General features: G+C 42.2%; 1 protein-coding gene across 4 annotated transcripts in view; it reads left to right on the top strand.

The window, feature by feature from the left end:
- The window catches only part of septin4b (septin 4b), a 46552-nt gene that overhangs the window by 20613 nt on the left and 13331 nt on the right, over positions 1-12608 (top strand). The window contains exon 1 of one of the 4 annotated variants that reach the window (XM_030400030.1): positions 967-1117. The exons of 2 other annotated variants lie outside the window; for them this stretch is intronic. In XM_030400030.1, coding sequence (XP_030255890.1) covers positions 1115-1117 — 3 coding nt within the window. In that variant the 5' untranslated portion in view covers positions 967-1114. Of the gene's footprint in view, positions 1-966; positions 1118-8204; positions 8895-12608 lie in introns of those variants that run through there. One more of the 4 variants, XM_030400021.1, reaches the window with a different exon arrangement.

The following is a 12608-nucleotide window of genomic DNA, read 5'->3' on the forward strand; positions in this document are numbered from 1 at the left end:
TTTGTAGCCTCAAGTTTGGCATTAGCGTCGCCATGATGAGCAAGAAGTGACCGTATTTGGATGAGAGGATGGAGCTGGGAATTATGTCATATCCGTGTTGAGAGCATTCCAGTACAAAATTAGGGATACCATTTCTAGCTAAGTTAGAGATTGTTAATCATTATTAGCAATACCTGTTGAAAATGCATTTCACAGTATTTTAAGAGTGAAAACATTGAAGTAACATGTCCACAGTTTGAGGTTGGACAGTACTGACAGAAGTGCTAATAAACAATATATTCTACTGCTCTCACAGCTGTAGACATCTCAGTTTTTTGGGTTGGAAATTCTTGCTTCCCGGTTCAGTTTGCTGGCCATGACAAAGAATGCAGGTTTAAGGCTTTACCTTTCAAACCCGCAAGTTCTGCCCACTATCTGTCTACGAGTTTCCTCGGGAGGTAACCAGCTAAATCATTATGGATAATACTTCAGTCCCTGGTTGAACTAGCGTCCATAACAAGACATCATAATAACATAATAACACGACCGGAAGCAGTTAGAAGCCATAGCAAAGTGGGACAAGCAATAGTAATAGTATCAGTAGTATTCACTCTACGAAGTCGCTAACCTCAATCTGAAGAGGATTAGTGTCGTGTTAGCATGGAAATTGCAGGTTCTGGTTAACCCCAACATCAGGATTTAATTTTCTGTTGTAAACTGACAATAGGCAGTTTTTTTCTGTCTGTGTTTTTTTGATACTTTGATATATTAAAATTATTACAGTTGAGTTATTGTTTTTCTCTGGAAGTTGAGACACAGTCATTCCACAGATATTTGACATCCAAGCTCCCACCTGTTTTCGTCCAGAGATCTTCCTAACCTCCCTTTCCTCCTTTTCCTCCATCACTGCTCCTTCTGCAGCAGCATAAGCCGGTCGAGCCCAAGATGCAGCGTGTCTGTCTGTCTTTGTGCAGCATTACGTTATTAATGTCTGGCTGTAAGACTGTGTAGATCTGCTGCAGCTGGAGGCACAAACGGTTTTGTTCATACAGACCTGGAGCAGCTCGCAGTCGGTCGCTGTCCTCTACTGGGTCGTGTGTTGTGTGTGTATGTGTGTGTCTTGGCCATCTGCAGTATGGTAAGTGTAGCGTGTCATCTGCATTGTGATGAGAAGTGAGCTCTGCTACCCAGGACAAACCATCTTTCATAGACAACCTCTGCTGGTTTATTATGTGAATAGGCAGACACACTGCTCAGGTTTTTATCCATAACCTTTTTGTCTCTGACCAGTTGTTTGTCTTTGTTTTGTTTGCGCTCTGTGTCCGACGAATCGGTCAGGAGTGATTAATAGGAAACCTGTGCTTTTAATTATGAATGTCTGGACTGTCTACTCTATCTGCAATGTGCATGTATTTCTTAGTGGCACAGTTAGAGGTCAAAAGGATGTAAAGAAATAAGTGCTGGGTCTCTTTCTTCTATATTTGACTGCTTCTGGCAGGCAGATGTTCCTTTAGTTTCGTTTCTGCTGTACTGTATGTAAGGCCACATGAAGAGGAGGAGTGCACATTAGTTAGCACAACGTATGTTTTAGCTGCATGTGCTAATGATGAGTCAGTTGGCAAGGCGTCCCCTTTATGTGCTAGTACTCATGTTGAGGTTTCCAAGCTGGTGTGTGTGTGTGTGGCTCTTGGTGTGTTTGGGCATCAAGATTAGAGAAACGGATTACATCCGGAAGGAGGAGAACAGATGGAAAGAGAAGATGGAAGGGGACAATTATGTGTAGTTCATGTTGGAGCCCAGGCCAGTCAGGCACCACCCCAGAAGTCGCCATCGCCATCTGTTGAGGTTACAAGTCCCGGATTGATGCGTATCTCCGAATCCTTTTTTAAGAATTAGCATAAATTATTAAGTATAATTGTGGGTTTGTCATGTTAAAGGTGTCTTTATGTTAATATTAACTTTTTAAACACACTTGTGGATTCAACCAACCGACAAAGGAGAGCGGTGACATGGTGGGAAATCAGCTCTAGTTGGCTCATTCACAGGTGAATGTAACAGATGTAACAGCCATAGCTTTGCAGTCAAACATCCTCAAACCTGATAACAGCTTTTAGCTCCAGCTTGTAGTGAGATTTTTGAACTGCTAACTAGCTCATTAGCTTCACAATCCTGAGCACACATGGATTCCTCATGTGGAGTGTCAATCACAGGTTCTGGGGTGTCTGCTTGTCAATCAATTGTGCTGTTAGGAGGATAACAATCACTGACGTACGAGCTGAACAGCTCAATCTCCAGGGAGATGACCTCAGACGGCCCAGGAGTGGCAGCTTTGCACTTGAGCCGTAGAGCCAGATAAAACATCACAATCTTGTTTATTTGAAGGAAAAGAAATGTTAAATCTATTGTATATTTATCTCCTGAGTCACCCCAAACTTTATTTGTGGGAGTCTACAGACCAGAGCTTGTCTGTGCGGTAGATTTCTAAAATGATGCTTTCTTTGGATAGGAGTCAGTACAGAGTGTTATAACCTCACACACTCAAGTTTTTTTCTGCATTATGAGAATTTAACACTTTCAAATATCAGACTTGTTCTCACTTGAGGTAACACTTTTGCTGTATAGTGTTGGTGAGAAATATTGTGTATTGGCTGTACCAAGAGTGTGCATGTACACTGACCACCTGCCTCAAGGCCTCTTGTGTGTATTCAAGTGTGTTTCGTTGTGCTTTGGTCTCAAATGTACATGCTTGTTGAAAGCACATCAGCATTTGTGACATTAACACAGAGATCTGAAGCCTGATTGTGCAGCGATTTGTTACCTCTTCTTTGGCCTGAGAACATTCTGGTGTCAAAGATATAATCGGCAATATTTTGCATCATAAATCCTCCCTCTTATCTTTGACATCTTGTCCCAAGAGGCAATCTGAGGTATTACAGATGGCCTACAGAAGGTTTCTTGTAAAAGGATTATGAAATGAAAATATGTTCAGTGATTGCTTTCTTTGTTGCTCTCCAGGAAGTTTTACCATCATCAGCTCACTCTAGTACATCCTGTATCCCTCTGCAGCTGTGCAGACAGAGGATTTTGTTCACTGTACAGTTTGTAAAGACCACCGAGGCAATGTGATTATGATTTTGGGCTATATAAATAGAATTGATCTTAAACTGATTTAGTAACAACTACCAACAACACAGGACAAAATGTGAGTTGATTCATTCATTTAGTCTAGTGGAGATGTGAAAGCTGATAGAAATGGTGCCAGGCTGCCAGCCTGGCCTGGATCGCCAGTCAGCCTTCATCTTCCCTGGAGACTTCATCCCTGGTGGCAGACAGAATAGCACTGTGAAAGTGAAGCTTACAGGGAACCAAGCACAGATGGTGTCATCATACTATAGTCATAACACTGTGGAATCAACATTTATTTAATAATAATAATAATAATAATAAGTAATTAGTTAAAGCATAAAACTGTTTTCAGGGTAAATTAATTATTTTTTCATAATCTCAGAACAAACCATTTATATTTACCGCCATGTTTTCTACAGTAGCCCAGAATGGACAAATAAGGCTATAAGCGCTATCTGCAACCTCACTACTAGATGCCGCTAAATTGTATACACTGAACTATTAAATTGTAAATTGACTGTAATTGTAAAACAATTTTATCCAAACTGTACAATTTGATTCCCATGACTGCATTCACACTGAAACACGGATGACAGCAAAATATAATGGCCCAACCATTGGGAGCAATTTGGGGCTCAGTATTTTGCTTAAGGACACTGACATGTGGACAGGAGGAGGCGAGGATCATACGACCACCCCTGCAATTATTGGACAACTCGTTCTTCCTGCTGAGTCACAGCAGCCTTACTTGAAAAAGGGATTGCTCAAGGTAGTGCTTCTAGTTGCAGGGATGGATATTAGTTGCATTGATGGCACAGGTGCACACACAGTTTTGTTGCACATTAAATTCTTCTTATTGTCACAAGACTGAGATTTATTTGAGGTATTGTTTAGTCAACTAAAAGGCATGGCACATGTTTTGTTGAGTTGTATATTTGCTTTATCCCAAATGTTTCCAACAATGTTCAAACCCGGAGAAAAACCCTCATTTTATTCAAGGAAACTTTGCCTTTCATTTGGTCACCTGTTGCTATGACTTCTAGGAGAGTTGACAAATGTGACTAAACATACCTTGAATAAAACTTTAAAACATTGTTAATAACTCCCATGATCCCGCGCCAATTACTTATTTTCATTATTTTTTCATTGAGAGACCCGTAGCAGCAGAAATTACATATTGTGTGCGTTTAATGAAGTCGTAAAGCTGCAAGTTGTTAAACTTCTCACTCCCAGGCGGGTGTTCTGCCTGTAGTGCAAACTTAGACTTAAGTCAAACTTTTTATGTTTATTACACATGATGTAATGAACAGTCAACCTCCAGCGTCGTCCGCCCTGGGGAGTGCCGACTGCAGTTTCTTAATCTACTTTTGCAAAAGTAATGAATCTGAGAATAGTTAACTACTTTGTGTTTGTATCCACTCCATTGGCACTTTTTTGCAAGACAGGAAACCCAGTCCAGACGCTGATGTAATTTCTCTTACTGAATCTGTTGGAGACACAATGCCAACACTGTTTCAGCAGATCTGTGGCTCCCACTTTAGACTTCACCCTCTTCAGTAGCATTGTGATAAGGCCCAGCAGGAGCCAACAATCATACAAGGTGGTTTTGTGTTCATGTAATGTGGGAGTTAGACGGGCTGGAATTCAGCGTTACAGAAGGGAGGCCACACAACAACTCGCTGACTTCCTTTCACCAGGGCAAAGAGAGTTCACCACCCGACAGATGTTGGAATTGTTTTGTCTTCTGTCGCCTTTTGTCTCACAGGTGTTGTGTTTCTCTATTTATTTGGGTGCAATATATCGACTCTAGATAAATATGAATCGCACCTTTAGCAGCTGGACCCAAGTCGTGCAGTTTGTTCTGTGGTTTGCTCAGCTATCTGGAATTCAGTGGAAACCAATAGACATAATATTTGCTGGATCTTGGCTCAGAATGAACAGTACAGCTCATTAAAATGTCCGTGTCCCTCTCCAAAGATGGTGGAACAAAATGAAATAACCGAGTTCAAGGGAAACCAGACCCTTTGTTGTGGCTTCTGTAGTTAAATTTGAGCACCTTGTGTCAGATGATTCGATAAACCCTAAATCTGTTTCCTAATTTAGCCAGGTTTAATTACCATCCATACCATCCATGCTTCTGCTAATGATGCACTTCAGACCTGGAAATTGTTGGAAAAGATTACAAACCCAAAAGTGGAAACACCACAAAATTGACAGTGCACTTCATGTAGCCATAGTTGCTTTATTTCTGCCGTTTTTCTCTCTGATTCTTTGTGCATTTGTTTTGTAGCTCTCTCTTGAGAGTAATCAGTAAAATCTAAAATGCTCAAATGATCTTGAGACAGATTTGGGGCCAGCTGGAAATCACACTCTCTGCAAGCAGAGCTGGTGTGAGTCCATGTCGGTCAGTGGAGATACAAGCTGGACAAGCCACAGGTGACAGCGCCTTACCATACATGAAACATAAATCCAGCATCTCATGACGTAGATACCAGCTATGTCCCTCCAAGTCCCTTAGATGACTGTAGTATATGAGAGTATAATGAATTTAAATGAACAAAGGAATTCCTCGCCTAATCTGGAAAAGCCTCTCCCTTTCTTTAAGTCGTCCAGAGGAACCCCCCCCCCTTCCACAGCCACATGAGCCTTTGTTGTTGTACCATGCCACCTTTTTAAGGGGGAAAAAACAAAGTGACCAAATGCTTTAGCAGCTTTCCAACAGGAATCTCTCTGTGTCCGATAAAGAGCCTTAATTGAATAGAGGAGGAAGTGTAGGAAGTGTAAGTTCAGCTGATCCAGCGTCTCCTCATTCCTGGCTATTGTGGAAAAATATTTATGTTCCTGCAGAGGTGGTGGATATCTGCTTCAGAGGGCGTCAGCGTCCACCGCATGCTACTGTACAGTTAAAGTGTTTTATCCAGTTTCTCAGACAGCTGAGGAGAAAAATGTATATCCAATTTACATTTTCTGCATGTTTCCTGTCTGCCTGTCACTACACAGGTTTTCATTCTTTCCTGGATTTTCCTCATGAATGTTCAAAACACACTGCTGTAGATAAAGTCACATGACAGTTTGGGCTTGGGGGGAAGTTGTCCTCGTGTTCAGAGCTGGTTTATACAGTATGCATATGATGTACAAAACCAATGTTTGAGTTAAAATATTTGCCATGTAGTGATGCTCTCATCAGAGATAGCAACTTGCAGTATGTGTTGTACATGGAACATAAGTCAGGAGGTTTGTGGTTGTAACAGTTGTAAACTCCCATGGCACATCTGGACTTGGCACACCATTTGGAACAACTGATCTAGACCTTTGGTGATTGTACATGTTAATTTTGTAAATAATAGGCAGCAGACATTTTGATATGTTGCATTAGGAAAAGCCCAGTGGTAAAAAATATTATCAGTGATGGCTAGATTCCATTTAGCTGCTTAAGTTTCAGGGTCTTGGTATTCTTCAAGTTGCATCATTGTCACAGCTTGATGGAACACTTAAATAGGGCAAAGCCATTATTATTATTTGTGTTGTTGTTATTATCAATAGTAACACCTAATCTTTTCTGCTACTAAAAGTCAAAGTGTGTGTGGCTAGAGACACATGCACATACATGCTTGACACTGAAGTCAAGCTGTTTCCAGTCACGAGCAGCAGGTGGCACTCCCCGGCCTCCACTGTCCGTCCTCATGGGGCACGGTGCCAACGCTGCATCCTCTGAAATCAGTAAATGACTTTTTTGCTCTTGCACAGCCACATGCACATAAAGCACAGACAGTCATGCTTTGTCTCGATTGCAATTAGAAGATCAGACTCCTCTCTGGCCTGTTGGCTGGGCTCTTGGACATTGTTGAATACCAGTGTTTGTTGGCTGCTGTCGCCGCTGGACTGTGCTTTAGCTTTTATCAAGGAAGTCTCTCCAGCCCTGTTGGGCCTGAGCCAGACAACCTCACAAAGTAAACAGAGAGACATTTTAATTACCACCGGCAATGTGATCCCCAAAGCGGCAAAGACATCACTTTACTGTCATGTATGCTCTGTCTGACCCTTGCATGTGTTTGTGTGTGCCAACGTATAAGTTATGTGTGTGTGCGTGCTGCCTGAGATTGTATATCTAAAGCCATCCATCCCTTGGGCAGTGTCAGCCCTTTCAGACAGTCTATGATAATCACCCTCATGATGAGGGCCAGCCAGAGAGGATTAAAGCAGACCTGAAGTCTTCTCCCCAGACACCATCTTTCCTTACAGGAAGTAACGTGTCCTGTCTGTTACCCTACGCTTTTCTCTGCGCCCTGGCCTATTCTGTACATGTGTCACATTAAAAGGGGATTTAGTGAGATTTGCCTCCCGTGTGGTTTGTTAGACTGACATGTGTGTTGACCTGATACTATTTGTGTTACCCTCTGTCTACCACTTATGGTAGTTATTACTGTTGTATAAGTTGGCACACTTGCAGTGAGAGCTATTAAGATTGGCATCATGTTACGTTTCGTTGTTCCTCCCATAGGCAGAAAATGAATTCTCAGCTGAATTCAGCCTCTGTTTTTGCTCTCCCCGACTTTCTCATGTTAAACTTAAATACTGATGATTAGATCGCAGCCCAGACACAAGCTAGAGCCCCATCTCTGTGGTTTAGACGGGCTCTTATAAGTCACTAGAAGTCATACAGCATAGAGCTTAGACTCCCAAAGAAATAACTTAATCACAAAATCCTAATTCCTTAAGAATGAATGAGTATTATAAGACCTGCAAAGCACAGAGATCCATAGAGATTAAGAAAAGGCTTTGTGCTGTGGCCCACTTGTGTGTGTGTGTGTGTGTGTGTGTGTGTGTGTGTGTGTGTGTGTGTGTGTGTGTGTGTGTGTGTGTGAATGTGTGTGTGTGTGTGTGTGTGTGTGTGTGTGTGTGTGTGTGTGTGTGAGAGAGAGAGAGAGAGAGAGAGAGAGAGAGAGAAAGAGAGAGGACATAGTGTGTATTAGATAAAAAGATTATTTGTAGCATGTAGGCCACAAGTTGCCTCTCATCCCCATCATGAACACACACACACACACACACACACACACACACTGATTCCCCTTGTGCCACTCTGGTCCTGGCACCACCAGCTGGGAGGTCTGGGTTGGATGTGACGGCCATTGTAGGAAGTTGTGTTGCATGCCGCTGTTGTCTTCTCTGCTGTGTTTTGATTCTGATTTACTAGATTCTCCGTTATTTCTGAATCGTTTAAGACACATCTCATTCATGCACATGTGTGTTCCGTTTATGTGAGATCGATTTGTGTGTTTTGATCTCACATTTGTGGCTTTGAGAACGAGGGCAGCAGGGGTTTGTAGCCAGGCGACAGAGCAGATGTTGTGGAGCTCCCTACAGAGCATCACCTCTTCTGAAGTCTGCAGACGCAAGCCGCCGACACTTCAGCTGCAGCTCATCCGCAGTGGCAGCAGATTGTCCAAAACTGGATAGCAGGGTGGAACTATTATTGAAATGCTCCAGATGTAGAGTGGCAGAAATCAAAGGTGTACCTGTTTTTAAAAAAAGACCTTCCAGTCCAAAGCCGGGGGGAGGGGGGTTGGAAAAAAGCTGGATGCTATCTGATTGGTGAAGCAGGGAGAATAGGTGTGCTTATGTAACGCGGGGTGTCCTGAAACTAAAGAAGTGCCTCTCTTTCTGAGGAGCTTTCCGAGGCCTTTTCTTAAATACTGGTTTCTGTCTGTTCTCTGGCTGTTGGGAAGGAATACCGCTGGTTCTGAAGGGATAATATGGCAACAAATTCAGAAACAAACAGTGACACAGAGGTATGTGCTTGTTGCTTTCATTCTTGCTGACCCTGCAATTAAGTGTATCTCTGTGTGTGATTTGCTCTGTGTTTTTCTTCCTAACCTCCCAGAATAGTAGTCTGTGGCTGCAGGGTTACCCTGTGCATATACAGTGCACATGTGGCAGAGTATAGATTGGCCACACACGCCGGACCATTAACATGAAGACATGTGACACGACTTTGTGCGCCAATATGATTTTGCACAAGTAATGACAATGTTCTGCTACTGAGAGGATCTTGAATTTCCACATGACTGCAAAACACAGAGGAGTTTCTTAGCTTTTCCCTGCTGTCCGTCTCTAAGATGCAAGCACACACATATTGATCAGTTGTGATAGCTTAATGCATCAGGAGTGTTGTGAGTGTTGTGAGTGTCGTAGCGTCTGATGGTTCAAGCATTGTTCGGTTGTTCAGACTGACAGGAATACATCTGGGGCGGCGATGCATCCATCTTTTAAGGGTCAGTTCATCCCCAGATCACGTATACATATTTTTCTCTTACCTTTTGTGCTATTTATCCATCTGGATGGATTGGTGTGAGTTGCGGAGTTTGGACGATTTCGGCTGCAGAGGTGTCTGATGTTCTCTCTAACATATTGGAACTGGATGGCACTGGGCTTGTGGCATTCACAGTGCCAACAAATATATTTGATGAACTCAACATTAGGCAAGCTGCAGTAGTCAGAGTACCTGGTGATGCACAGTGGTCAGGCATGCACCGATTTCATTACTTGCCCACCAGCCTCACTGTTGTTTGGCTTTTTTGGTTTTGCTCAGTACTTAACTGGACGTCAGACGTAACATTTTAAACTCTCTGCAGTGCTAGCAAGAGCAAGAATCTCATTTCACTCATAACTAGAGTAAGGGAGAGCTGACTGACAAGATGATGGCAGAAGATTTTTTTCGAAGAAAAGCAAAACCACCTATTTGGTTATAGGGAACCTGATAACATTAATGAGGAAAAAAGAGCTTGGCACCTCACTGAGAAGTTGAAATGTATTCGTTGGCGCTTTGAGCATCACAGCCTGAGTGCCACCTAGTTCCATTATATTTGAGAGAAGGCAGATGTCTCCATGGCCGAAATCTTTGAAACTCAGCAACTCACCAAAACAATCTAGATGGATAAAAAGCATTACATGTAAGAAAATTAATATGTTTTCATGCTTTTGGGAGGAACTGTCCCTTCAAAGCACTGGCATTTTTTATCTTCCTTTGACTATATACACTGGTGAAACACAGAGAAACTGTGAGTCTTAATTATGTTTTTCTGTTGCACTGAATATATGGAGTTTTGATCACGTGGAAATTTGCATCAGCTCTATAACTGTGGGAGTGTGTGGTGTGAGGGGGACTATTTCTGTCTCCCTTTCTCTCTCTCTGTACTGAGCCAGCTTCACACAGAGCCCTGCTATAACTATCCAAACAACCACAGCATTCACACAGAGCGCACATGGCTCACTTCACCACCTGCTACTGGTCCGCGCCACAAGGGGAAACCTCACTGGTATTCAGCCTGTGCATTCCACAACATTCACTTAAAGAGGAATAAACAAGAGCTTTGTTTTAAAGCCTTTGAATAGCCACATTTTAGGATCCCCGTGTATATGAATTGTAACTGTGACCCTGCTGCATGCACCGTCTCCAACACATCACAAGCATACAGTTAAGTAAGCGTTCCTGCCAACACTCAAAAACGATTCAGCATTCATTGAATAGTAGCGTAGTAATTATTCTCTCTGGATTATAAACGACTCTGTCAAATGCATTTCCTTTCATAGCTGATATCTGCTTCCATCACAGTGGGTCAATAACAACACGCTGTATAGTTTCTTTATGACTTCTGACAACTTCAGATTGCATTTCCCATGTCATACAGGGAAAATTTGAAGTGGGCTTTCCCCCCTGAGAACTGTGTTTCAAGCAACAAATCATCATCTATCAGCACCGTGGCGGCCAAACCCACCACCACCATCCAACAGTAACAAAGCAGTGTAGTCAGCCTCACAGCTTGTTTATGTTGAATTGGGTTTCATGTCCTCCAATTGTTTCTCAGGGACTGCATGTGCTAGACATTAAGGTTTTTGTCCCATCGTGAAATATGTCTCAGATCCTAAGAGGTCACTTATCTTAAAGTGGTCTCCTTGATAAGCTTTGACCTGAAAAGGGTATCATTTGTGTCTGAAGTCGTGCCACCACCTGTCATTTTCCTCTCAGGCTGCTTATTAAATTTGATTAAAATGATTGGATGCCTTCATCTGCACTGTATATTCAATAAACTGCTCTGTGGTCAAATTATTGCTTTGGCCCCACTTTACTCAATTCTCATGACAAACAGGACGTTCCAGACTGGCATTTACCCCAGAGAGTAGATGTTAGATTAAGCACAAGCTGAAGTTCATTATGTGCAGAATATGTTGCCATTAGCAAAGACTTAATGTTTTCATACACATGTCCTCATCTAATATATTTGTGAATGAATGTGTCATTTTTTAAGTAATGTGAGGAAGTCGTCCCACATGAAGGTTGTCACACAGTAGTTTCTAAGCCATTGTGTTTTCTAGCTTATCTGAGGCATTTCCAGTCACATGTCTCGCTCCAGGGTCTCAGCTGCTTCCTGTCACTTTGGACCTAAACCAGCCACACTGTGCTTTCACCTGGTCTGAAGCTTATTTATTCTGTTTCATCACTGCGTGGCCCCAGTAATGATAAAGGTTGCGTATTAGTCACGATGGACCCAACCCTCAAGAGGATCTGAAATGTCAGTCCGGCCAGTTATGGAAATTGTAATTGGTTCAGGTCTCAACTGTGGCTCGTTCCACTGGGAGACTCTGCGTTGTAGCCTAATGAAAATGTGTGAAATTGATGTCAGAGCCCATTAGGTTTTATTCTGGGTTTTATTCTGTTTTTTCACATCATGCAATTAATATTGCAGAATAAGGATGAGGGGACGTTTCTGTAAATGTTACCCAAAGTTAGGCCTCAGTTTTTGCTCTTATTTTTGAAAGGAACAATGTTATAGGATCCACTATCTCTGTGCGCGTGGTATGGCTTTTTTGTGTTGGTATGGATCACCAGAGCTGGATTGACGTTTTTATTTCCAGTTAATCATATGTTATACCACATATTGATTTATCTGCTTCACACTCGATCGCCTGATACTGGTTTTGTGGTCTGGAAGTGGCCATGCTGTTCAGTTTGACCAGGATGTCTGATACTTGAGACTTGTAAGAGGGTGTTGTTGCTTAGTACACGTTGAGGCTTTCTGTGTGGTTAACCTGTTTGTGTGCAATTTTATTAACACTGCAGTGCACAATTGTTACCAAGTCAGCCAAAGTGTTCATCATTTGATCCGACAAGGCTTGAAATTTGTTGATCCCTCTTTTGTCTTCCTTCATCACTGCTTGCCTTTCTGAGGCATTTCCAGTTCAGGAGTATTTGTTTAAAAGTCAGCAAGGCTTGTTTCGTACTAAGGTTACATATAGAAGGAGTGAAAGGAAGAATTATGTGTAGCAGCTGGTTTCACTGTGTTTTACCTTCAACAGCGCCATCTTGTAGAATTTACTCAAATACTGTGCGTAAATGCAGTTTTGAGGTGCTTTACTTGAGTATTTCCATTTTCTTCTACTTTATACTTCCACTCCACTACATTTAGCTGATACCTTTAGTTACAGGTTACTATGCAGATTCAGAT

This window comes from Sparus aurata, chromosome 2 (genome assembly GCF_900880675.1).
Source record: "Sparus aurata chromosome 2, fSpaAur1.1, whole genome shotgun sequence".
Taxonomy (NCBI): Eukaryota; Metazoa; Chordata; class Actinopteri; order Spariformes; family Sparidae; genus Sparus; species Sparus aurata.